The sequence below is a fragment of the Pan troglodytes genome, chromosome X (genome assembly GCF_028858775.2).
Source record: "Pan troglodytes isolate AG18354 chromosome X, NHGRI_mPanTro3-v2.0_pri, whole genome shotgun sequence".
NCBI lineage: Eukaryota > Metazoa > Chordata > Mammalia > Primates > Hominidae > Pan > Pan troglodytes.
In genome coordinates this window covers 25,225,662-25,253,393 of record NC_072421.2, presented here as the reverse complement: position 1 = coordinate 25,253,393, position 27,732 = coordinate 25,225,662, and the positions used below count along the sequence as shown (strand labels likewise).

At 42.4% G+C, this 27,732-nt stretch overlaps 1 protein-coding gene across 4 annotated transcripts in view; it reads left to right on the top strand.

Moving 5' to 3' along the window:
* Window positions 1–27,732, top strand: part of PCYT1B (phosphate cytidylyltransferase 1B, choline) — a 114,745-nt gene that overhangs the window by 833 nt on the left and 86,180 nt on the right. Inside the window, exon 1 of one of the 4 annotated variants that reach the window (XM_016943245.2) lies at window positions 24,524–24,883. The exons of 1 other annotated variant lie outside the window; for it this stretch is intronic. In XM_016943245.2, coding sequence (XP_016798734.1) covers window positions 24,767–24,883 — 117 coding nt within the window. In that variant the 5' untranslated portion in view covers window positions 24,524–24,766. Of the gene's footprint in view, window positions 1–24,523; window positions 24,884–27,732 lie in introns of those variants that run through there. 2 more of the 4 variants (XM_054677124.1, XM_016943244.3) reach the window with 2 other exon arrangements.

The window sequence follows — 27,732 nt, the reverse complement described above, 5'->3', positions numbered from 1 at the left end:
CGTGCACCACCATGCCCAGCTAATTTCTGTGCTTTTAATAGAGACAAGGTTTCACCATGTTGGCCAGGCTAGTCTCGAAATCCTGACCTCAAGTGAAGACAATCCATTTCTGAATTCAATGTTATGCAACTGTCACTTAAGTGAGACCACTGTATATGGTCTTTTCTCTTGGGCAGAGGGTGCCCGGAGAATGTATTTCAAGGGGAACCTTGTTAAACTGAATGAGTTCTAGATGGAGAAAGTTTAGGCAGTGGGACAAAGTGTTAAGAAGGACCCCAGATGATGTGAAGAAGAGATTGAGGGCCAGAGGCAGCTTCCCAACAACGAGGCAGAGGGAATTTCTCTGCTTAACGGTGAAGCTGGTTTCACTCCACTACCCTGAGAATGGACACAGGCCCTGGTCTTTCCTGTACCAGCATCCCTTCAAAACCTTCTCATGCCCCTTGGAATGGATATGGGTGGCTGGTTTAAGCACCATATTACTCAGAAAGTAGTCTAGGTTCATATCCAGCAGACACTTGAGCTACATGACTGATTGATCATTTCGCCCAGTTGGTCCCTTCCCCAGTCACCTCCATGTTATCTTAAATTTGGAGAAATTTGTACTGTATATTGAAGACTCATGAGTTTTACTAGCCGATTGTATTGAGTTAATGGGGGAATCAGGAGGCATTGATTGATTGATTGATTCATTCATTCATTCATTCATTCATGCCTCATTTCAAAACACCTGTAATCTCAGCACTTTGGGAGACCTAGGCAGGCGAATCACTTGAGGTAAGGAGTTCTAAACCAGACTGGCCAACATGGTGAAACCCCCTCGCGACTAAAAATACAAAAAAATTAGCCAGGCATGGTGGTGGGCACCTGTAATCCCAGCTACTTGGGAGGCTGAGGCAGGAGAATTGCTTGAACCCAGGAGGTGGAGGTTACAGTGAGCCAAGATCATGCCACTGCACTCCAGACTGGGTAACAGAGTGAGACTCTGTTGCCAAAAAAAACAACTAGATTCTGTTCTGGACTGGTGCAGATATGGAAAGTTGAGATGATTCTTCTATGTTCCAGTCATGTAGAATTAAATCTATGCAAATATCACTCCGTATTCTGATACCTTTTGCAAATTGAAAATAGACAAAGGCCTCTAATTTCATGGTCTCCCAAATGTATCACTTATCATTATTATAATAGTTGACATTATAGGGTGACATGTCCCGGGCTAAGTACTTTCCATGGCTTATTTTATGTAATTGTATTCAACAAAAGGACTCAAGCTCCTGACCATTTGCCTATGCTGCTAATTTGTGCCTTGATTTCTCTAATAAATTGAATAGGCTTATTTAACCTCCTTGAGCAATTAAAATGGATTACATTATTAATGGTAACAATAATAAAGAATGATTTTATTAACATTTTTCTCATGCTTTTCGGTTCTCAGTGTACTTTTCTCACACAGGCAGGCTCAACTTCTGTAAATTAAACTTTCTGACTACCAGCCCTTTGTGTACCATAGATTGATACCCCCACCCAAGCTGACACACGACCATTTCTGGTTACTGCTGGTGGTGTTACTTAACAGCCAATAGTTACAAGCATTGCTGCTAAATATTGAATCTGAAAGGTGAAAATAATCATGAACTTAATAATCTTTTATAGCTCTCAGGAAATGGAAACTACCTTTAAATAAGAGAGTTGAGTATTTATTTTCCACATATTTAATTTTGGTACTTGGTTGGTACTTATTTGGAAATAAGAGAATGCCCAGACATTACCTCAATTCCTCTTACTCCAAATACTGTGATGTAGATATTATTTATATTCCCATTTTCTTCCTTCCTTCCTTCCTTCCTTTCTTTCTTTCTTTTTTCTTTTCTTTTCTTCTTTCTTTCTTTCTTTCTTTCTTTCTTTCTTTCTTTCTTTCTTTCTTTCTTTCTTTCTTTCTTTTTGAGACAAGGTCTTACTCTGTTGCCCAGGCTCGAGTGCAGTGGTGGAATCATAGCTGACTGTAACCTCAAACTATTAGGCTCAAGTGATCCTCCTGCCTCAGCCCCCCAAGGAGCTAGGACTGCAGGCATGCACCGCCACATCTGGCTAATTTTTAAATATTTTGTAGAGATGGGGGTTTTGCTGTGTTTCTCAGGCTGGTCTTGAACTCCTGGCCTCAAGCGATCCTTCCACCTAAACCTCCCAACGCACTGGGATTACAGGTATGCGCCACTGAGCCCTAGCCTATATTCCCATTTTCAAGTGAGAAAATTGAAGCTCACAGAGGTTAATTGTCCAAGATAGCAAGGATAGAGCTGGAATTTGGGTTCCCAGCATCCAATTTCACTTTTTCTTTAAATCTACACTGTTGAATAAGGTAGCCGCTAACCACATACAGCTGTTTAAATTAGAATTTTAATTACTTTAAAATTAATTAAAATTTAAAATTCAGTTCCTCAGTCACACTAGCCACTTTTTTTTTTTTTTTTCTGAGACGAAGTCTCACTCTGTCACCTAGGCTGGAGAGCAATGGCACGATCTCGGCTCCTGGGTTCAAATGATTCTCCTGCCTCAGCCTCCCGAGTAGCTGGGATTACAGGCACCCACCACCACGCCCAGCTAATTTTTGTACTTTTAGTAGAGACGGGGTTTCGCCATGTTGGTCAGGCTGGTCTCGAACTCCTGACCTCACGTGATCTGCCCACCTTGGCCTCCCAAAGTGCTGGGATTACAGGCATGAGCCACTGACACTAGCCACATTTTAAGTGCTCAGTAGTTATATGTGGCTCGTGACTATTCTATTTGGACAACGCAGATATAGAATATTCCATCATTGCAGAAAATTCTGCTTTAAACCATAATATCTCTTTTAGATATGCTGAGGCATGTCCTCAAAATATGTTGCAGTTCTGTTACAAGTAATATGGATTTTAAATTTTACAGTAAAATCTCATTCATTTGAAGCCCCCTCATTTGCATAGCACAAAGTTAACTTTGATCTGCAAATTAATAATATAGATAAGAGTTAAGAAGATGGTTAAATGCACTTCAGAGACCAAAGATTTTTAAGCACCATCAAATAACTCCAGAAGCACTCACTTAGATGCAAGCAATTGATATGATAATTACACATCATTTTTATTTATTCATTAAAACAGGGATCCCCTAAGGTGCCCTTGTAGGAAATAATGTGGTTAGCCTAGTTATTTCTACCAACCCTTCTGCTATTTTGAAATTCTATGTGAAATCATTTTATACTACTTGGTTTATATCCAAAGGCAAGGAGGAAGGTTTACCTTCCTCCTTGCCTTTGGATCTTAAAGTAAAATGGTAGCATAAAACACTTTCACACTGAAATTTTGACTGGATCAAGATCTAATTCCAAAGCCCTCACTTCTTCCACTATATTCTGTGATTCCCTGGAAAAGGTACTCCTGTGGGCTCTGCACAGTGCCTGGTATGAAATAAGGGTTCAATAAATATCTGCTGATTGACTGACAGAGACAGTTCTTTCAAGAGACCATTTATGGAAGTGGACTCCGATTTTCTACAGCGAATACATTTATCAAATGGAAAACTGACTCCCAGTTTGTTCTTTCCTCTTTACCAGTCTTTGCTGCCAAGTCTTCATGGTGAGATAACGGCTTCCTGTCTGTGAGAAAGAGATGATTCCCAGGCATTCACTTGGGGGGAGGGGGAGTGTGATCTGGCCAGAGGCTTTGGAAACTAAATCTTTCAGCTCCTTCAGAAGTGAGAACAGGGTGGCAAACATGCTGCCTTCCCAGACACCAGTCATCAGTTAGCTCCATCAGTCCTCAGATCTGTGGGGCACATGTTCCAGGTCCCATGCTGGTTCTAGGTAATAAATAGGAGAGAAGAGAGAATGTTGAGTTATTAGAGAAGAATGGCACTTGCATTTCCATAATATCCTTAGCAGAGGTGGTTTCTTACAGCTTGCTGGGACTGGTCTATGACATATAGCAAACATTAATGCCATGTCTTTTTAGCAAAAATAAAACCCAATTCCTCAATTCAGCAGTGAGCATCAAAGGATATGGTTTGTCCCTTCCTTGTCTTCTTTAAGGAAAATTTTTAGCCATAGTGAGGAAAGAAAAATTAATAGAAACAATGTAAATGTACATTAAATATTTAGTCCTTATTTGGAAGGAATTGAACAACTTAAAACTCTCCAAATTTATGAAGTTTAGATATCTGAACATTTTTAAAAAGCCACTTAAAGGGAAAGGAGATATTATATTTTTACCTTTTTTTTTGAGATGGAGTCTCACTATGTTGCTCAGGCTGGAGTGCAGTGGTGCGATCTCAGCTCACTGCAACCTCCATCTCCCGGGTTCAAGCGATTCTCCTGCCTCAGCCTCCTGAGTAGCTGGGATTACAGGCACCCACCACCATGCCCAGCTAATTTTTGTACTTTTAGTAGAGACGGGATTTCACCATGTTGGCAAGGCTGGTCTCAAACTCCTGACCTCAAGTGAACTGCCCGCCTCGGCCTCCCAAAGTGTCGGGATTACAGGTGTAAGCCACTGCATCCAGCCTTATTTTTATCTTTTGTTCCAAACATCAGTAGGCCTTCTTTCCTCTTATCTATCTCCCTGCAATTCCTCTACCTGAGCCCTAATATTACAGGTATGTATGTGTACAGCCTTCAAGCTAACCCAACACAGTTTTGTCTCCTTCAGAAACTAAGGGGTAGGCTGATTCAAGAGTCCTCTTAACTCACCTAGTGGATGTATAATCACTGCCATAGGCTGCTCTGCTGATAGTTCTCACTCTGAACATTGACAGGTGGAGCAAAGGCTAATTCTGAATCTGGCTCTCCACTTGATCTTAGCCAAAAGGCCAAGAAGCGACGTGAATCTGGCTCTCTAGAGTACACTAACCTCTCCCTGGCAGACCCTAGATCCCTACCCACTGTGGTCCTCTAAGGCAAGTTTTGGTGACCATGCCTTCCCTAACTCCTCTTTGGCTCCCTGAAACGGCCCAATTACCATGCAAGCAGATGTGGAGTGAGAGGCTAGACTTGTGAGTGTCTCTTGTGAAATCTGGGGCTTCCCCAGTCTTCCCAGTGCTGGGAACAATGTGAGAGAAAATAAGTCTTATTAGTTTATCTTATTTTTGCCCTTTATTCTCAAGGACTTGGAGCCAGCTCTCAAATACTATGGGGTAAAGAAAATGGTGCAACTGGCATAAAATTAATTTTGCCCCATTCTCACAATGAGGCCTCAAGAAGTGAAATATATTTTTTATATCAGTCCTGCCCCAGGTATTAGAACATTTTAAAGTTTTCTTTGTCTTTCCATGAACTACAAATTCTCTCTCTCTCGCTCGCTCTCACACACACACACACACACACACACTCTCTCACACACATACGGAAAGAGAAAAGAAAATTTAAAAATTGGTAAATATGGCCCAGGAGAAAGACAAAAATAATACCTATTTCAAATCTGTTTTTCTTAGCTCCATTGATGTAAGTCATAAATAAAAGTATAGAATAACTTAATGATAATTTCTTTTGTAAGCAAAGACTAACATGATAATTTTTAATAGTACCATTATATTTACCAAAAAATCAATTTTTAAGAGTTTGTCCTACATATATCTTCTTGTTCTATATATCCTTTGAGAGTGGAGATGATCACATTTATCTTGGATGCATGACTTCCAACATGCTTAGTAAATGTCTGTAGAATGAGTGAAAGGAATTTAAATCACTGTTTATTCTGTATCCTCCTTGCCCAGAGAAACTCCTGAGTTTGTTCATCTAAGGTCATCTCTAGGCTGTTCAGGAGAATGAGTGGGTTTCAACCCAGATTTTGAGTGAGACATGGATCAATGTTGGATGGACCAACTCCAACTTGACCCTAGCGTCTAAATTGATTGACATTATCATTAACACCAGCAACACAGATGTTGTGATCACTGTTTACAAGGCTCTCCACCTCAACCCTGCCAGACTCCTAGGGTTGTTAGAGGTTTCTGATGTCTGAAGGCAAGGCGAGACCCACCTAGAGATACCACAGATGGCAGACTCAACCTTCTACAACTCCTCAGCTTTCTCAGAGGTAGGCAGGAGCTGGGGCAGCCTCGAAGAGAGATACGTAAGACTTGTGCACCTACCTGCCTCATAAATTTTTTTCCATGTGGTTATTACATCTTACCTTAGGGTGGCAAATGAAGGACTGTCTTAAGTCTCACACAAAGAATTCAAAACAAAAAAATGGAGAATTAATAAAAAAGCTTTGTAGGGCTTTCTCCATTATACAAGGTAGGAGAGAGTTATAGTCACCAGGAAGTACAGTAGAAGTCTTCTTACCCTCTACAGTGGGGACCAGTTGGTCAGTTAATTGAAAAATAAAATGGGGCCAGGCGCGGTGGCTCACGACTGTAATCCCAGCAGTTTGGGAGGCCGAGGCAGGTGGATCACCTGCAGTCAGGAGTTCGAGACCAGCCTGGTCAACATGGCGAAACCCTGTCTCTACTAAAAATACAAAAATTAGCTGGGCGTGGTGGCATGCGCCTGTAATCTCAGCTACTCAGGAGGCTGAGGCAAGAGAATCAACTGAACCCAGGAGGCAGAGGTTGCAGTGAGCCGAGATCACACCACTGCACTCCAGCCTGAGTGACAGAGTGAGACTCTGTCTCAAAAAAGAAAAGAAAAGAAAAATAAAATGAGTATAATGGGGACTCACTTAAAAGTGATAAACGCATACATTAAACATTTTATTTAAATTTAAAATAAATATATTATTAATTTGCCAAACCTTTGATTGGGCCACTGATTAGAGCTCTGTGTTGTATTTTTTCATTAGGCAGACACATATGCATTGCCTATTATTTCCATTTTTAGTTTATTCTAAATTGAGTGAAAACTTAAGATATCTTCAAAACACTTTGAATATGGAATCCTAGGTGTTTTTCAATGTTGTCCCCTAGCTTTTATAGTTGTCTTGCCCTCACCTAATTCAACAGTAATTTTTAATTTTAATTTTTTTTTTTGAGACAGAGTCTTGCTCTGTCACCCAGGCTGGAGTGCAGTGGTGCTATCTCGGCTCTCTGCAACCTCTGCCTCCCAGGTTCAAGCAATTGTCCTGCCTCAGGTTCCCGAGTAGCTGGGACCACAGGCGTGTGCCACCATGCCCAGGTAATGTTTGTATGTTTAGCGGAGATGGAGTTTCACCATCTTGGCCAGGCTGGTCTCAAACTCCTGACCTCAAGTGATTTGTCTGCCTCAACCTCCCAAAGTGCTGGGATTACAGGCGTGAGCCACTGCACCTGGCCAAAGATGGGCTATTTTAACAAGAGAAATATAATCTGTTTGTGGAGCAGTGTCTGAATCCCCTTCATCTCAATCCTCCCCCATTGGCATAATAGTTGGAAACAAAGACTACAGAGCTGTCAGGAGATGGTACGTCCTTTCCACGAGTTAATAAAGTGATGCCCCGCTTTCACAATCTATTAATTAAGAAGGTAATCAGTGCATGCTTTGAGTTTGGTAAGTGAAACTTGAAGGCAATAAAATCAGAACACTACTTGGATTTTTTTTCTCATAAAGAAATGAATAACAAATTAGGGCCACAGAGCTAGAGTAATCACATTTCGAATTTCTCCTGAGCATGTCTTTAATAACCTGTATGCGTTAGGTAAGAAGAACAAAGAAAGGCAAAGTTAATTACCCAGGAAAGGTTCATCAAGAAATTTTGGTTACATTAGCCCAGGGTTTCTCAACCTTGGTATGACTGATATTTTGGGCCAGATAATTCTTTGTTGTAGGGGCTGTCCTGTGCATAGGACATAGGATGTTTAATAGCATCCCTGGTCTCTAACCACTAGATACCAGTAGTACTCCCCTTCCCCAAGTCATGACAACCAAAAATGTCTCCAGACATTGTTAAATGTCTCTTGTGGGACAAGATCACCCCCATTCAGTAGCTGAGAACTACTGAATTCACCATATACATTCCTTCTCATTCCCCATCCCCTGGAGCCCTCCAGGGTTTGCTGTGTGTTTTGTTTTGTTTTGTTTTTGAGACGGAATCTCGCTCTGTCACCCAGGCTGGAGTGCAGTGGAGTGATCTTGGCTCACTGCAACCTCCACCTCCCGAGTTCAAGTGATTCTCCTGTCTCAGCCTCCTAAGTAGCTGGGATCACAAGTGCCCGCCACCACGCGGTGGCTAGTTTTTGTGTTTTTAGTACAGATGGGGGTGTCACCATGTTGGCCAGGCTGGTCTCAAACTCCTGACCTCAAGTCATCCCCCCCAGCCTCGGCCTCCCAAAGTGCTGGGATTACAGGCATGAGCCATTGCGCCTGGCCAGTTTGCTGTTTTAAACACTTAGAACAAAACGCTTCAGATCAGGGCCATCTATCTACATTTTCCAGGGAATTATTTGGAAAGAAATCGACTAGATCAAAATTACTTGTCCAGATAACAAGAAGGGCTCTTTGCATTTCTGTATTGAAAAGCAGCAGGCAAAAAGAACAAAGGAAGATGGTCTAATAAAGGTATTTATTTAAGGCATTCAGCCAAACACTTGACTTATATTTAATCCCCACAAAACCCCCAGGGGGCATAAGTAGTTTTATTTTATTGTGGAAGAAACTGAGGCTTAAAGAGGTCAAGTACTCGCTCAAGAACACAGAGCTTGTAACTTACTGGTGGAGCTAGAAATCTGACAGCAAAGTTTGTGCATTTGTGCATATTGCCTCAGTATATGTACTTAAAATGTCATACATCTAAAAAAGCAAGGTGACCAGTTTTTATCCTTCTTAAAGTAATTTTTTTATTAGGGAAAGCTTCAACCATACACAAAATTAGACAAGATATTAATAGTACATTACCATTTGTACTGTTCATGTACTTGCCACCTACTTCAACAGTAATCAACTCATGACCCATCTTGCTTCATCTAGAGCTTCTCAACCTCAGCATAATAGACATTTTGGGCTAGAAAATTGTTTGTCATGGGTGTCAAGCACACACAAGACAAGGTAAGGTCTGAATGACTTGACTGGTAAAAGTATAACTAATCACTTTTAGATTAAGACAGTTTATTACTTACATAGCAAAGGAAACAGTAGCCAGTGGTGCCAGCTTCGTACGGTGCTTGTCCCGCATACCAAAAAGAAGGACTCTACAACAAAAGGGGCCAGATAACCTCGACTCCCATTGCTGAGGAGCCCACTGTAGATTGCAACTAAGTGTTTTTCTGTTCTGTAACTTTGTACTGGGAGGGGCAGGGCAGGAAGACCCATATCCCAACCCAAACAAAGAGACTATTAGAAACTGCTTCATGACAGTTGCTCAGGGGAGATAAGGAGGTGAGTGGCAAATAGCCCTGGAACAACTCTTCACAGGCTTCCCTGTTCCAGGAGAGCTTGTTCCAGGAGGATCACAAGGCATTCTCCAACACTCAGATGAGCTGCACGTCAAGCCTTTGCCTCTATGGACACATTCAAGGTCATCAGGGTGCCGGGGCAGAGCCATTATCTTACAGTGGACGATTGTCCTGTGCATTGTAGGATGTTTAGCAGCATTTATGGCCTTCACCCACTAGATGTCTACAGCACCCCCAGCCCCAAGATGTGACAACAAAAACTGTCTCCAGACATTGCTAAATGTACCTTGCAGCAAAATTGTACCCAGTTGAGAACCACTGATTCTATCCACTCCCCACATCCAAACAACATATTTCATCTGCAAATATTTCAGTATATATTTCTAAAATAGTTTTGAAAACATAAACACAATACCTGTTTGTTTGTTTGTTTGTTTGTTTTTGAGACAGTCTCACTCTGTTGCCCAGGCTGGAGTGCGGTGGCGCAATCACAGCTTACTGCAGTCTCAACCTCTTGGGCTCAAACAATCCTCCCATTTCAGCCTACCAAGTAGCTGGGACCACAGGCGCACACCACCACACCCAGCTAGTTTTGCTTTTTTATTTTTAGTGGAGATGAAGTCTCACCATGTTGCCCAGGCTGTTCTCAAACTCCTGGGCTCAAGAGATTCTCTGGTCCTGGCCTCCTTAAGTGCTGATATTACAGGCGTGAGTGACCTCAAGCAGCTACAGTATCATTATTATACCTAAATAAATTAACAATAATTCCTTCATAGCATCCAGAAATTGTTCAAATTTCTAATTGTTTTATAAATATTGTCATTTTTACAGTGTTTTGAATTAGGGTTCAAATAATACAGTGTACATATTGCAATTGATTGATATGTCTTTTAGATCTCATTTAATCCATAGGCTTCTTGCAATTTTTTGGTTGAAGAAACAAGGTTTGTTCTATAGAGTTTTCCACAATCTAGATTTTGCTGATTGCATCCCTGTGGTGTTAACATACTCCTTTATCCCTTCTGTATTTCCTGTAAATTGGCCTCAGATCAAGAGGTGTGATCAAAGCCAGGTTCTATTTACTTGGCAGACTATTTCATAGGTAGTACATGTACTTCTATTAGGAGTACATAATGTTTGGTATTGCCTGTCTTTCTGTCATGTTAGCAGCAGTTGATGCTAAGTGCCTAAGCCCAATCTTTCCTTAGGGGTTACAAAGTGGACATAATTCATTACCATCTTACCTTCTTCATTACTCATTCTAAGACAAGATACTTCTCTTGTTTGGTGACCTAGAGGGACAGTTTGTATAGGAAAGGTTAAATAAAGGCTTGATCATTTCCCAGTTTTCAAAATAATGTGTTTTTCTCTAGCAACCTTCAATGCAGACAAATGAGGCTTAGGGGTTACTTTTGATAGTATTATGAACTCATGCATTGAAAAACATTAGATAGGTTTTCATCAGTTGCAGTTCTTATCCTTATTGATGCTTAAACTTTTCATCTTTGGCTGTCAGGAGTCTCCTAAGTCTTTTTGATGATTTCTATCTTTTTAAAAAAAGGATAATATAACTTATATATTCATATGAGTATTGTTATCTTCACACTTTGAAATGATGACCAAAGACTTATTCCAAAAATGTTTTGAGCAATGGTAGTACCATATGTGCTAGAGACTGCCATGGTTCACTGCTAATGGTTTTGCTCCTGTTGAGTTCCTGCAATTGAATGGTGGAATGAGGTTGTTATCCAGACCATTTTGTAGAAATAAAGGATTATTTTTCTTTGAAGATGTGCTTATACCATACTTGCTTACTCAAGAGAATATCTTCTCAAAGCAAGGGTGGGCTTCTGTGAAAGACCATTGACCGCATATAGCTACTCTCAGGCACCCTTAGTGTCTTTTTTTTCCTTTTTTTTTTTTTTTCTGAGACAGAGTTTTGCCCCTGTTGCCCAGGCTGGAGTGCAATGGTGAGATCTTGGCTCACTGCAACCTCCACCTCCTGGGTTCAAGCGATTCTCCTGCCTCAGCCTTCCAAGTAGCTGGGATTACAGGCGCATGCCACCACATCCAGGTAATTTTTGTATTTTTAGTAGAGACAAGGTTTCACCATGTTGGCCAGGCTGGTTTCGAACTCCTGACCTCAGGTGATCTGCCCGCCTCAGCCTCCCAAAGTGCTGGGATTACAGGCGTGAGCCACCGTACCTGGCCTCCTTAGTGTCATTTGACATGGCCTCTCATCTGGCATTTTAGTAGACTAGGTGTTTAAAATGATTGCTTTTGGAGATATTGAAAGTTTTTACATAGCCAGCTTCCTGGGACACATACACAAATAGGGTTTCTCACTCTTGATACAAACAAAATAGAGATCCTTTTTTTCTATTTGAGAGCCAAATAGTTTTGGGGTCAATATCCATGTATGAATAAAGTGTCTCATCATCTCTCCTTCATCACAGTGGTTCTGAACTTTTTTTTTGTTCTAAACTTTTAAAAGCCCTGATGCTAAACCCCAGGACAATTAGATCAGAATCTTTAGGGAGCAGGAATCAGCCCTCAGTGTTTTTGAAAACTCCTAAGGTGATTCTAATGCACAACCAAGGTTGAGAACCTTCCAGAATAAAGCAAAGTGGATAAGCGTCTTTATTAAGAGATTAACTTAGACTTCCTGCTATGGTTTGAACGTGTCCCCCAAAGTTTATGTGTTAGAAACTTAATCCCCAATGCAACAGTGTCTAATAATAGGTGATTAGGTCATGAGGGCTCTGACCTCATGAGTGGATTAAAGTCATTAACACAGGAGAGGCTTAGTTACCACAAGGGTGGATTTGTTATAAAAGCAAGTTCAACTCCCTCTTGCTTCCTTGCTCTTGCCTTCTCTTGCCCTTCTGCTTTCTGCCATGGGATGATGGAGCACAAAGTCCCTCACCAGATGCTGGCACCATGCTTTTGGTCTTCCCGGCTTCCACAACTATGAGCCAAATACATTTCTGTTCATTATAAATTACCCGCTCTGTGGTAGTCTGTTATAGCAGCATAAAACAGACTAAGACACCCCTAAAGTGTTAGACACTCTTTGTCAAGAATAGGATATTTGTATACTCGTGGGCTTTTGGAAAGATCATTTCTCACCAGCACCACCTGTTATTCACAGATTTACACATTGCCCACAGAGAAGAAAACCTGGTGAGGCCACTTCTGTTTGTATTGCAGAGGAAGAACCCATTTGATGCCACTTTTAGGAAGATTTATTAGAGGATGTGGAGACATTATCTTCAATGTGTGTTTTGTGATGACATCCTGCACTGGCACTTACTGAATGAGTCAAATATGATATTTATAGGGCCTTAATAAAAGCTTTTATCTAGCTAGGTTGTATTATTAAATGTCAAACAAACTAAATGAAAAGCTTTCAACGTGAAGGCTATCCAAAAAGAGCAGAATGAGCAGAGCATTAAAAATGTTGAGGTACCAAGGCATCATGCATTGAGTGGGGGCTTTGAGGTCCCACAGTCCTAAATGTGAAACTCAGTTCTGCCACTGACCAGTTCTGTGACCTTGAGCAAATTATTTAATGTCTCTGAGCCCCAGTTCTTATCTGCAAACTAGACATAATGACTGTTTCTGATAGAGAAGGATGTCATAAATTACTAAGTCTTAAAATTGTAGACAATGTTAGCAATTGTCTGCAATTGAATGACTGTTAGCCATATTTCCATAATATCTGGAGATGAGATACCAGGCCCAGCTCATGCTAAGGAAGATGTGATAGGAAGAATAAGGGCCTCCCAAAGATGTCTACATTGTAATTTCCAGAACCTGTGAATATGTTACCTTATATGGCAAAAGAGACTTTATAGATGTGATTAAGTTAAAGGTCTTGAGATGGGAGAGATTATCCTGGATTATCCAGAGGAACTCAATGTAATTACAAGAGTCTTTTGAAGTGAGAGAGGAAGGCAGGAGACTTAGAGAATATGTGACCAGTGAAGCAGAGGCTGGAGTGATGCAATTGCTGTCTTTGAAGATAGAAGAAAGCAGGCCAGGAGTCAAGGAATGCATGCAGCTTCTAGAAGCTAAAAAAAAAAAAAAAAAAAAGCAATGAAACAATTTCCCCTAGAGCCTCCAGAAGAAATGCAGTCCTGAAGGTACATTGATTTTAGCCCACTGAGACCCATTTCAGACTTCTGACCCTGGTCCAGAACTTTAAGATAATATCTTTGTGTTGTTTTAAGCCATCACATTTCTGGTACATTGTTACAGCAGCTGTAGAAAACACACAGAAGCACAGAAGATTAAATGGAGTCTCTCTTTGAGCATTCAAAGACTCTGAGTGCAGATTTTGCAAGACAAAGAATCACTTTGGAGACCATGTCATTCAAAATCTATTAGTATAAAGTCCGATGATTGTAATAATAGTTTACTTGCGAATGAATGTATCCCTCCTGGCGTCAGACGGTCCTGATGACTCACTTGTCAATCAAGCTCATTTGTATCATATGCAGAAGGCCCCCCGGCACAATCCTCAGGACCCTGCAGTACTTGCTGTAGTACTGGGAAACTGCCTGGTAGGACAGCAAGGAGGAAATCTGGTTATGGTACACCAATAATCAAGAAAGACCACTCTTTAGGGGTATGCAAAGAAGTGTACATATGGTCACCCATGCTGGAGGATAATTTGATAACAGTGTCAAAAAAACATGTATCAAAAGCTTTAAAAACATAAATACTCTGACTCAGCAATTCTACTTTAAGAAAATTCATCCTAGAAGGAGAAAAACTGGATTAATATGCACATCATTCACCTGCTTAAAAAAATCCTTTTCTGGTTCCTATAATTGCTTATAGAATAACACTTGGGGAGACTGAAGGGAGACAGCAGTACATCCACTTATGTTAGCTAATTAAGACTGGCAGGTGTTCATACTGGGCGTAGCTTGGTGTAGACTTGAACCTGGTTAGATTATTAACCTTGAAGGTCTCTGAGCCACCTTTGCTACATTTGCTCTTTTTCATTAAAATGACTGAAACAGTGATTGTGACTAAGAGTTTCAATGTTAAGTCAGTGCCTGGCCTTGTACATTTATCATAAACTATCATCCAATTTTGTGGGTTAAATAAATTACAATTTTATATGTGTGTGCAAATGAGCCCTTAAGTGTTGAAAATTACCTATGGTCTTACTCATCCACTGACATTCAGATAATATATTTGGCATGCAAAAGTTGTGAATCCAAATTATGCTCAAATATAAGTGAGGAATATTTATCCATTTTTTTTCTGATGTATTATCTGTTTCAGCTGCATGTCTGGACTCAAACCCCATAAAGAAGGGACCAAAATTTACATGGCACTCTTGAGTATGATGGCGGCTGTATTTGGAGTTTTGATTAAACTGCACTACATGTGTGATTATTACTTGTAAACAGATGATTAGATATTAATTAGACAATAAGTGATTGTAAAGCACTTAGAAAATAAAAGTGTTTATAAATACCACCAAGTAATAGCAACAATCATTCTTTACTGACTACACAGCTGCTAATGTCAATAAGAATGATTTATTCCAGCTAAGGGCAACTTTAATTTATGCAAAAAACCCTGCCGTCATATTTGTTTTGCTAGAGCAAAACAAAATATATCATATATACAACTGATTTTATCAGCATTTAAATAATACATCTTGTTTTGATTTTAAAAATATCTCTTTTAAGACCTTCTTAAACACAGGTGCAATGACTGGTGCCGTTGAGTGCTAAGAATATTGGAGCTGGGCCTGGCGCAGTGGCTCACGCCTGTAATCCCAGCGTTTTGGGAGGCCGAGGTTGGGGGATCACTTGAGGTCAGGAGTTTGAGACCCGTCTCTACTAAAAATACAAAAATTAGCCGGGTGTGGTGGCGCATGCCTGTAATCCCAGCTACTCGGGAGGCTGAGGCAGAAGAACTGCTTGAACCGGAAGGCAGAGGCTGCAGTGAGCCGAGATCATGCCACTGCACTCCAGCCTGGGAAACAGAGCAAGACTCTGTCTCAAAAAAAAAAAGGAAAAAAAGAAAAAAAAGAATATTGGAGCTCCTTACTGTTCATCTCCCCAACCAATTGCAAATATATATTTCTTTTAAATGTAAGATGTAAAATGACATTTTGTTAGCTGTATTTTCATGTATGCAATAGGTTTGTCATGTTGGGTCTGCGCAGTTTCTCCCTAGCTCCTTAAAACTGCACTTACATTCAAATTTTGGTCACATTGATGAGTGAAGGTCAATTCTTTTTTGGTTATTATAGAAGTTAGAAAAAGAAGAAAATCAATTTTAATAATAAAACAAAGCACTTTCATTCTGTCTTCTTGATTACCACCCCCCCCCCACCGCGACCCCCTGCAATAATAGATTTTGAAGCCCTGACTATTTTCATGTCTCACCATTATTTTTTTCCCCTAATGGGCTTTTTTTTTTTTTTTTTTTTTTGAGATGGAGTTTCGCTCTTGTTGCCCAGGCTGGAGTGCAATGACGCGATCTTGGCTCACTGCAGCCTCCGCCTCCCGGGTTCAAGCAATTCTCCTGCCTCAGCGCCCCAAGTAGCTGGGATTACAGGCGCCTGCCACCAGTCGGCTAATTTTTTTTTTTTTTGTATTTTTAGTAGAGACGGGGTTTTGCCATGTTGGCCAGGCTTGTCTGGAACTCCTGGCCTCAGGTGATCCACCTGCCTTGGCCTCCCCCTAATGGCCTTTATAGGTCATAGACCTGAATCAGCCGAGCTCTTGACCCACTGGTGTCCCTGGAAATGCAACTGTGTTTTGTTTTGTTTTTGACACAGGGTCTCACTCTGTCACCCAGGCTGGAGTGCAATAGCACAATCTTGGCTCACTGCAACCCTCCGCCTTCCAGGTTCAAGTGATTCTCCTGCCTCAGCCTCCTGAGTAGCTGGGATTATAGATGTCCGCCACCACGCCTGGCTAATTTTTGTATTTTTAGTAGAGACAGAATTTCACCATGTTGACCAGGCCGTCTTTGAACTCCTGACCTCAGGTGATCCGCCCACCTCGGCCTCCCAAATTGTTGGGACTACAGGCGTGAGCCACTGCACTCGGCCGCAACTATGTTTATTTTTCTTGTCATTAGTAAATTCAAGATTTAAAATGAGTCCAAATCCACGGTTGCACAAATATGAAATGAACTGAATGAATAAAAGTAAAGAGTGCTTCATGTACATGAATTCAATAGAAAAGGGGTTAAGGGGTTATATTAGATGATGAGATCTGCATGAGTTAGCTCAGCAGGCTTGTTAATAAAGCAAATCTAACTACTGTGTATCACACAATGAGGCAGCGTGGTTTGGTGGAAAACAGTGTTGAACTTTGATTCAAGAGACCTGGATTCAAGTGATACTTCTACCACTTACTATGTGACCATGGTCAAATCACTTAACTGCTCTGAATTTGTTCATTCATTTGAAATTTTTCAGTATAAAAACATGTCAGTCTCATAGTGTTATTATAAGTCAATGTGTAAAAGCACCAAGGGAGGGGTGAAACGCTTTCTACTGAAAAATATTTTTACTACTATAATTTTCCTGGAATGGGTGGAAAGGATTTATGTATGGATTTCATTACTTAGTATGGTAGAGTCTTTTCCTGTACTATTAGGCCCAGACCTTAAGCCACATGTGGACAACTGGGAAAGTGGCTCAAAACAGAGACATAAAAGTAGCAAAATTCCATAGGAGGTAATAATGCTTTCTGGGAAATCTGAAATTCTTCTGTCATCTTTACCCCATGTTTTCCATCTCCCTTCCTCCCTTCCTTCTTCATGATACATTTCTTTTTTTTTTTTTTTGAGACAGGGTCTTACTCTGTCATCCAGGTTGGAGTGCACTGGCGCAATCTCGGCTCACTGCAACCTCTGCCTACCAGGTTCAAGCAATCCTGCCTCAGCCCCCAGAGCAGCTGGAACTACAGGTACATGCTACCATGCCTGGCTCATGTTTTTGTATTTTTAGTAGAGACCAGGTTTTGCCATGTTACCCAGTCTGGTCTCGAACTCCTGGGCTCCAGCTATCCACCTGCCTCAGCCTCCCAAAGTGCTAGGATTACAGGTGTGAGTCACGCCACCCGGCCATAAATTTCTTGTTTGGTAAATCTGGGGCAGTGAGAAGAAAATGAATAAAAAAGGAAACGTGGGCCAGGCGCGGTGGCTCACGCCTGTAATCCCAGCACTTTGGGAGGCCGAGGCAGGCGGATCACAAGGTCAGGAGTTCGAGACCAGCCTGGCCAATATGGTGAAACCCCGTACCTCCTAACAATACAAAAAAATCAGCTGAGCTTGGTGGCGCATGCCTGTAATCCCAGCTACTCGGGAGGCTGAGGCAGGAGAATTGCTTGAACCTGGGAGGCAGAGGTTGCAGTGAGCCGAGATCGCACCACACTGCACTCCAGCCTGGGCAACAGAGTGAGACTCCATCTCAAAAAAAAAAAAAAAAAGAAAGAAAGAAAGAAAAGAAACGTGGAAGGAATAGTAGAGTCAGGCCTGGGCATGGTGGCTCATGCCTATAATCCCAGCACTTTGGGAGGCTGAGGCGGGCAGATCATTTGAGGTCAAGAGTTTGAGACCAGCCTGGCCAACATGGTGAAAACCTGCGTCTACTAAAAATACAAAAAAATTGGCTGGGTGTGGTGGTGTGTGCCTGCAATCCCAGCTACTCGGGAGGCTGAAGCAGGAGAATCGCTTGAAACCAGGAGGCAGAAGTTGCAGTGAGCCAAGATGATCACACCACTACACTCCAGCCTGGGTGACAGAGTGAAGCTTTGTCTCAAAAAAAAAAAAAAAGAATTTTATGGTGGGCACCTTAATGGTACCTTGAGACCTTCTGAGATGCCCCATAAGCCGGCTCTGCAAGAAAGATTCAAGTTCAAGTAGTTTATTTGGGAGATGATCCGATTCCAGGAAATACAGGAGCATGGGTAAGTGAAACAAGGAAAGGAAGGCAACTGATAAAGGGTGCCCTGTGGCAAGTGGAACTTAATCCCGCTGGGGGACTCTGAGAGTTAGGGTAGAACATGCAGTTCAGAGTTATTTCACTTGAGGGCTGAGGAAACTAGGGTGTTTATACACTGACTTCTATCAATCATTGGTTGAGAGCTCTTGGGGATATGGGCTGTTAATTTTCTGGCCCTTTAGTTCTGACTTAATGGTGGTGTTGGGAGGGCAGGGCTTTCCAATGGCCAGATAAAGCCCTCAGGCAGAGAGATGCAGGTGCTGGCAGTTGACAGTGGGTCAGGTGTTGACTATGGTAACATCATAGTCATTATGGTAAGTCCTGAGGGGATTTCGGCAGGGTTCAGACAGCATCTGCTCCAAAGAGAGTATTTTATTAGGTTGGCGCAAAAGTAATTGCGGTTTTGTCATTGTTTTCAATGGCAAAAACTGCATTTACTTTTGCACCAACCTAGTAGTTCTTCTTTGCAGATCTTTGAAAATACTGTTTTGTTTTGTTTTAAGATGGAGTCTCCTCTGTCGTTCAGGCTGGAGTGCAGTGGTGCAATGTCAGCTCACTGACACCTCCTCCTCCTCCTGGGTTCAAGCGATTCTACTGCCTCAGCCTCCCGAGTAGCTGGGATTACAGGCATGTGCCACCACGCCTAACTAATTTTCTGTGTTTTTAATAGAGACTGGGTTTCATCATGTTGGCCAGGCTGGTCTTGAACTCCTGACCTCAAGTGATCTGCCCGCCTCAGCCTCCCAAAGTGCTGGGATTACAGGCATGAGCCACCGTGCCTGGCCGAAAATAATGTTTTCAACAATTTAATGACGTTGATGTGAGGACTGCTTGTAGGAAGGTAGATGTCATTTGTAGGTGTGTTCCAAGCTGAAGTTAAGGTCTCTATGGCTTAGCTTCCTCATCTGCAAAGTGGGGCAACTATACCTAACTGATTGGGTGTTGTCGGGGCTATAGGTAGGCTATGATAAGCATTAGGTTGGTGCAAAAATAATTGCGGTTTTTTGTCATTACTTTTTTTTTTTTTGAGACGGAGTTTCGCTCTTGTCGCCCAGGCTGGAGTGCAATGGTGTGATTTCTGCTCACTGCAACCTCCACCTCCTGGGTTCAAGCGATTCTCCTGCCTCAGCCTCCTTAGTAGATGGGATTACAGGCGCCCACCAACACGCTTGGCTAATTTTTGTATTTTTAGTAGGGACGGGGATTCGCTATGTTGGCTAGGCTGGTCTTGAACTCCTGACCTCAGGTGATCCGCCCGCCTTGGCCTCCCAAAATATTGGGATTACAGGCGTGAGCCACCACGCATGGCCTGTCATTACTTTTAATGGTAAAAACTGCAATTACTTTTGCACCAACCTAATACCATAGTGCTAAAGACATAAGAGGTACTCAATAAACAGTAGAAATAATCATGATAGTCCTTGTTAGGGATAGCACTGATCTGACAAGTTCTCACAGAAGGCATGCTCTTCTTGTAGAGGTCATGGGACTCAGAAGCCCTGTTCCTAAACATTCTCTGGGACTTTTCTGAACAGCCTGCCTCCGACATGTTTCCTCTGCCTCTGCTAACTGGAGATAGGACTTTAGGACTTTGCTCCAGCTTTGTTCCTCGGTTTCAGCTTTCTTGTTTCCTCTCACTGAGGTCTGTGCATCTTTCTATTTGCTCATGAGCTAACCATGTCTGTCTCACCCCAACCCTAATACCCAGCTCTTGATGACTTTGGGGAGGACAGTAATGTTCATTGTTTTTTTCTAATTATAAGACTAATATAGAGTTGGTGCGGTGCCTCATGCTTGTAATCTCAGCACTTTGGGAGGCCGAGGCAGGCAGATCGCTTGAGCTCAGGAGTTCAAGACCAGCCTGGGCAACATGGCGAAACACCGTCTCTACAAAAAATTAGCCAGGCGTGGTTGCGTGTCCTGTAGTCCCAGCTACCCGGAAGGCTGAGGTGGGAGGATCACCTGAGCCTGGGAGGTCGAGGCTGCTGTGATCACGTGACTGCACTCCAGTCTGGGCAACAGAGTGAGGCCCTGTCTCAAAAAAAAAAGAATAATATATGCTCATTTTTGAATATATATATATATATATATATATTTTTTTTTTTTTTTTTGAGATGGCATCTCGCTCTGTTGCCCAGGCTGGAGTGCAATGGCGTGATCTCGGCTCACTGCAACCTCCGCCTCCGAGGTTCAAGCGATTCTCCTGCCTCAGCCTGCAGAGTAGCTGGGACTACAGATTCCTGCCAACACGCCCAGCTAATTTTTATATTTTTAAAAGAGACGGGGTTTCACTGTTTGGCCAGGATGGTCTCGATCTCTTGACCTCGTGATCCACCCGCCTCAGCCTCCCAAAGTGCTGGGATTACAGGCGTGAGCCACCGCGCCCAGCCTTGAATATTTGTTAAAGGCAGAAAAATTTGTTTTAAAGTAAAACAAAAATCTTCCATAACCCCACATTTTAAAGATTTCACTTATAGCATCTTGATATATTTCCTTCCAATGCTTTTTTCTGTGCGTGTACATATGACATAATTGGGCTCATGTTTTTGGAATCACATTTTGCAGCCTGCTTTTCTAACACTATAATGCTAACACGTGCCCATAACATTAGAATTTCTTCAAAAACATGACTCTTAGTGAGTGTACAATACTATATTATATGGACTTATTTTTATTTGAACCATTTCTACTATTGCTGTAAGTTGTATCTTTTTTGCCTTTTACAAATAATTCTGCATTAAGCATCTTTGTACATAATTATTTGTGTGCTTCTCTATTTCTTTTGGGATAAATTACCAAGTGGAATCCCTAGGTCAAAGGGTATGAATATTCTAAAGGCTGTTAGCATATACTGACAAATATCCTCTATGGAATTTCTAATGAAGTTAACACCTGCATAGATTTTTTGAAATCATTACCATAATCAAGATACATAATGATTCTTGGACGGCCACAGTGGCTCACGCCTATAATCCTAGCACTTTGAGAGGCCGAGGAAGGTGAATCACTTGAGGCCAGAAGTTCCAGACCAGCCTGGGCAACACAGTGAAACCCTGTCTCTACCAAAAATATAGAAAGATTAGACAGGAGTGGTGGCATACACCTGTGGTCCCAGATACTTGGGAGGCTCAGGTGGGAGGATCGCTTGAGCCTGGGAGACAGAGGTTGCAGTGAGCTGAGATTGCACCACTGCATTCCAGCCTGGCAACAGAGTAAGATCCTGTCTCAAAAAAAAAAAAGCTACATAATAATTCCATTACCCCAATAAACTCTCTCCTGCTATCTCTTCATAGTCATCCCCTTCATAACCCTTATGGAATATTTAGCTCTGTAGTGTGGAATTAACTGATCATTCTTAGCTAATTGTCTTGATAGCATTACAATGCCCCCAAGTTAAAATAACTCATTCAAGTATTATCAAGAAGTTTCTGAGTCAGGTTGTAGCAGCTGCCAGGACTGGTCTCCAAAGTGGGTGGATCTGTTAAGGACTCCCCTCAGAGTGGTGCCTGAAAGAGCCTATTTCTGCCATTAAGACTGCAAGACATGCTGAGATTCAATCACAGGACTGTGGGGAGAGGAGCAGGAAGAAGCCAGGACTAGGCTGGAGCAGGATTAGTGGGAATGGAATTAGTTATAGAGCTGACCCTCAGGGCAGTTAGACAGAAGTCTAAATTTCAAAGTTCAAGGACTTGGGATGAGTAAGTGTCAGGTGTGACGGACTTAGCACAAAGTAGCACTGAAAGCTAAGGATTTGATGTGGGTAACACAATGAAGATATCCTAGGCAGAGGCAGTATCTTGGTTCGATGGGACAGGGGAGGATTAGGAGGAGAAGAAGGTGAGGAAGGGAGACAGAAGACATTGGGAGTCTAAAGGAATGGTCTAGGCTCTTGGACAAGAGTTCACAAGGACTCAGCTAGACATCAGAACTCTTTAAAATGAGCAGGTGAACAGGTGAACCTCTCATTCTGGAGAGAGAATTAGGTGACCAATTAGGAACCAAGGGGTGGCTCAGTGGCCAAGAATACAGTGGGGTTTAGGTGCTTTCCAATGTGAACAGTGACTCTAAGGCAGTGGTTTGTAAACTTTAGCGTGGGTCAGAATGCCTCCCAAACCAGGAGGTTTTGATTCAGTAGGTCTGGAGTGGGAAGCCAGAATTTCTGATTCAGTAGGTCTGGGGTGGGGATCCAGAATTTCTGACAAGTGACCAGGGCTGCTGCTGCACTTCTTGGAGAAGTACACTTTGAGAACCACTGCTCTAAGGCAAAAATACATATATTGAGATTAGAATAACCATGTCATTTGCACATTACCCAGTACACGTAGGAAAAGGGCTCCTAAATGTAACACAGGGCTTGGCTCTTCCAGGTGATGAGCTGGTAGAGTTAAACCTGCTGCTGGAAGTGTTTTGTGCTTCCAGGAGGGCAAATAGGGTAGGAAGCATCACTGGAATTCTCACAACACTGGAGTTCTGTCCTGTATAGGTCATAATACTCTTAAGTGATGTTATTCTGATTTAAAGGGCCAGCATCTAAAACTGTCAAACTGTAATTCTCTGCTACAGAATCCATTTTCTTCTTCTTTTAGGGCTAGCCCTCTTTGCTTATTGAGGAGTAATAAAAATAATGTCCCCTTATATTAGCATAGCACGTTCTAATTCAAAAAGTGCAATGACATGATATCTCATTTGATCTCCTTTCTGTGATGGAGGCAAGCCCGGTATTTTTATCCCATCCTTTGGGCTACTGATTCTCAAAGTATAGTTCCCAGACCTGCAGCATTAACAACACCCAGAAACTCTCTAGAAAAGCAAATTCTGACCCCACCCCAGACTTACTGAATCAGGTCCGGGGTCTGGCAGGGGGCCAATAATTCGCATTTCTAACAAGTTCCCTTGTGATGCTGATGTTGGTGCTGCTGGTCCCAGACCACACTTGAATGAAAACCACTACTGTAGATAAAAATGAAAGATGTAGAAGCCCAGGGACTTGTCCTAAGAGGACTCCTGCCTAGATCCTTTTCTTACTACACCTGCTGCAGCCCTGGTCCCTACGCGCCCGCCCCCACCACCTCGCCCTTCGCAAAAAAAAAAAATTCCTTCAAATCCCAGCTGCATTATTTTAGAATTTTGTGAATGTGAATACCTGTAAAATGAGGATAACAATAGGATCTACCTCTTTGGGTTCTCACAAAGATTAAACAAGAACTAGGTAAAGTACTTAGCACCGTGCTTGTGCTTAATAAATGCCAGCGATCATCATGATTTTTTATTAATATTAAAAGTGACAATTCACAATGAATACCTTGGTAAGTTCTCTGGATGTGTGTCTTCAGAATGCTCCTCTTAAAATGTGAATGTCCCTAGATAATGTAGACATTAAAGCACCTGATCGTTAACATTCCATCTCTGATTGCCATGAGCATTTGGCTGAGGGCAGGGTACTTCGGAAATGGGACCCACGACTGGTAAAGTAGGAGGCAAGAGAAAATAGAGCAGTGCATGGAACAGTGTATTGAAAGGCACACAACAGCAAGACTTCTTGAGGAAACTTTGAATAGCTGGGGAAGGGGAAGAGTGGCTGACAGAGGAAGCAACTGCGAAAGGGCAGCCAGGAGTAGGAGGCAGGCTGTTAAAGACAATCTACCTCCTTCAAAGTTCCCCCTAGGGCAGCCCCAGGGGAGGGCTCCAGGGCTACACCAGGCCACGAGGGGGATCTGCCAGGGTTCACGTTGCATGAAGTCCAGGGGTCGAACACTCAGGTGCCCATAGTGAATGCCCGGAGGGGCCGTCCACTGGCAATTAGCACAATGAATTCGGGCTCAAAAGTGGCTTTGTCTTCAGGGTGACTCCTATTTGGCAAATATCCTGACTACAGCACATCATGCACTAGCTCATCCCAGGGACATGGTCCTTTATTAGTGGAGGTCTGCTATGTTGTTTCTCAAGGCGTCCTAGGCCCCTCAGGAAGCGGTTTTACGTTATCTGGGTGGCGCAGCCCGGGTCCCGTGCCCAGAGAGGACGGAGACCTTTGCAACTGAATTAAACAGAAGAAACAAAAGCAGCAAGTTCGGGCCCGTGGGTACGGAGGGCTAGCCAATGGGGCCCGGCCGCTTCCCGGCGGAGTGGTACTATGATGACAGTAGCCAACCAGCGCGCTCTATGCAAATGAGATACTGTATCCCGCACCAGCCGCTTCAGTGTCGTCTGGTTGTTATAGTGATAAACTGAGGCCTTGCCTCTTGGCTTCTGGGAGAGAGAGAGAGAGAAAGGGGCGGGGGGTAACCTCTTTACTTCCCCTAGGGAAGACAGAAAGAAGGGGAGCAGAAGCGGGGGGATGGGTGGAGGGTAGAGGGGAGAAAAATACGTGACAAAGAAAACATTCTCTGCCTGGGAGGAGACTCTCTGAGGGTGTAGAGCTAGAGGGAGCATTCACTGGCCATGCCAGTAGTTACCACTGATGCTGAGTCAGAAACAGGTATCCCAAAATCCCTTTCCAATGAGCCTCCCTCAGAAACCATGGAGGAAATAGAGCACACATGCCCACAGCCTCGACTGGTAAGTAAAGACAAAGGATGGAAATGTATGCGTGGCTATGGCATAAAAGAGTTCCTTATGCGCCCGCAGCCAGCGAGGAAAACGATGCTTAGAGGATTTTCATGTAAATGAGAAGAGCGCTACCGCCTAATCCTTCTCAGCTGTTTATACTTAGCTTCTATACCGGGCGCTGCTCTCAGTTTACAAAGCGTTATTGTATTGGCTGGGTAGGAAACGGGCTGCTTGGGATATGCTGTGTTTTTGTGCTTCGGGAGGAGGGGAGGGCCTTTTTCCTTTTAGGTGTGTTCTTGTCTGAAGGTAAAAAAAATCCTACAGTGCAATTTTAAAATGGTATTCTCTTTACCAAGCTCGGGAAGAGTCCCTTGTTAAGTTTTAAATTCTAGCTAAGGAATGCTTCGTTCCTCAACTGATTTTGGTGCCTAATGCCAATTTGGGGGGAAAAAATGGAAACATGGAAGCAAAACTTCCCCATCCGTTTGAAAATGTTCAAAATAAATAAATAAATACATAGGAGTCCCTCAATGATTTAGTTAGAAATAATACGCATTTAAAACGAATTGTAAAACATTTCCAGAGTGTGCTGTGAGGGTTTCTCTTCAGGTAGTGGAAACCTGGGGAGCTACATTTATTTAGAAAGGGGTTGCATGCCTTTAAGAATGAAAGTGTGGAAACGGGGTACTGAGAGCGTCCTTCCGCCTCCGTAACTGCACCGTAACTGCTCTCCCAAATTTGGTCGTCTCTCTATCCCTGGTCATGATCTTTTAGGTAGATGTGAAACTTCGTTCCCAACCACCTCAGCATGTGTCCTCAAGGAATCAAAAACACGCATGGGTGGTGGGTTTTCTGTGGTCCGAAGTCTTGTGGAACTTGGGGAGACCTCTCTTTGAGTCCCCCAATCCAAAAGACACACTAGTTAAAGCTATCCTTTCCTTTAGCGATTTCCCTCAAGTTAAAAGGTGGAATATTTTGATTGGCTGTGGAGTTTGACCCTGGGAAGAGTTTTTTAAAAAAGGATTTTGTGATGTAGCATTTTCTGTGAACCTGCAAAATTAGGGCTCGCCGATGAGAAGGCCAACCCATCATAAAACTGTTTTTTCTTAATAAGAGTTAATAAGGGTTCAAAGGAGGCTTAGAACAACTTCCTAAAAAGCACAAATACAGAGGAAGTTATATTAGAGCCCTGTGGGCTTTTTTTCCCTATGCTTCTATTTTTAAAAATGTTTTCTCTTAGGGCAGTTTAATAGTAACTGTGCCCTAGCACTTTAGCCACTTACTGAATGACATACACAGTGCAGTGTCTATGTTCTCATGAGATACAAACCATCCCAATAAGTTTGTTACTAAGGGATTCCTTTGAGTCACTAAACAACTTATGGTTTAGCATAAAGGAAAATGACCACTAAAAGCATATTACAAGATTATCATATGCACATATACATATATACACATAAATAGAGAGAGAGACTCACTCTGTTTTCCAGGCTGGCCTCAAACTTGAACTCCTGGACTCAAGTGATCCTCCTGCCTCAGCCTCCCAAGTAGCTGGGATTACAGGCTTGTGCCACAGCACTGGACCAATATATATATGTGTGTATATATATATATGTATATACACACATATATACATATATACACACATATGTATATATATTTGTGCCCATGCTTACCCAAAAATATATTTTTTAAAGTAACCACAATCTTCAAATTTGCATCACATACCTTCCTGACAGAGGTAAAGGGCAGAGGAGAGAAAGGCGGCATCCAGCTCCAGTTTGTGCATCATTTCAGTCTCTTTTGCCTACTATTTTTCCTTCCATTTTTACCTCTTAGCTATTCTGCTTCCTGATTGCTTCTGCCTGAGGGAGATGGGCAGAGAAAATTAAGGGAAAGAAGAAAGTTCAAGTTACTTTCTTGTTTTTTTAAGATGGAGTCTCACTATGTCCTCCAGGCTAGAGGGCAGTGGCCTGATCTTGGCTCACCACAACCTCCACCTCCCAGGTTCAAGCGATTCTCCTGCCTCAGCCTCCTGAGTAGCTGGGATTACAGGTGGGCAGCACCATGCCTGGCTAATATTTTTTTGTATTTTTGGTAGAGACGGGGTTTTGCCATGTTGGCCAGGCTGGTCTCGAACTCCTGCCCTCAGGTGATCCGCCCACCTTGGCCTCCAAAGTATTGGGATTACAGGTGTGACCCACTGCACCTGGCCAAGTTACTTTCCACTTTCACTAGTGACAGCTTATTCCAGGTGGTAACTCACAAGAACCACGCAAAGCTGGCAATGTGCTCTACACCCTCACCTCCCACCCATTGTAGAAATAAGGAAACTGAGGTTCAGAGAGGGTAAGTGACTTGCCCAAGGGTCACACTGCTTTGAAGGGGGCAGAGCTGGGATTTGAACCCAGAGCTCTACACCGGAAAAGTGGAAGATCTTTCTTCTATAACATACTCATAAGTGAGATACATTCCCTTCCCATCTTTTTGGTAGTTCTGGTTTCGTGTGTGTGTGTGTGTGTGTGTGTGTGTGTGTATGTGTGTGTATGTGTATCATGCACATGCATAGGTATGATACAGATGTACATAAGTTGAACTGTTGAAGCACCTGCTTTGATTTACTTATGATACAAAATTTTCCACATTGTTCATCATTGTCATGGGCTACTGAAATTTGACTCTGTTTAAACAGGGGCTTGCAACCAATTTATAAAACACTACTAAAATTTTCAAATTGCCTTCTCTCTTATTAGCTAACTTTGATCACTGTAGGGTTATATTCTAAATTTAGATTTATACTTTATAGCCTAACTTTCCTTTGCTAATGATCTTACTTTAATAACTAAGGCACATGCTAA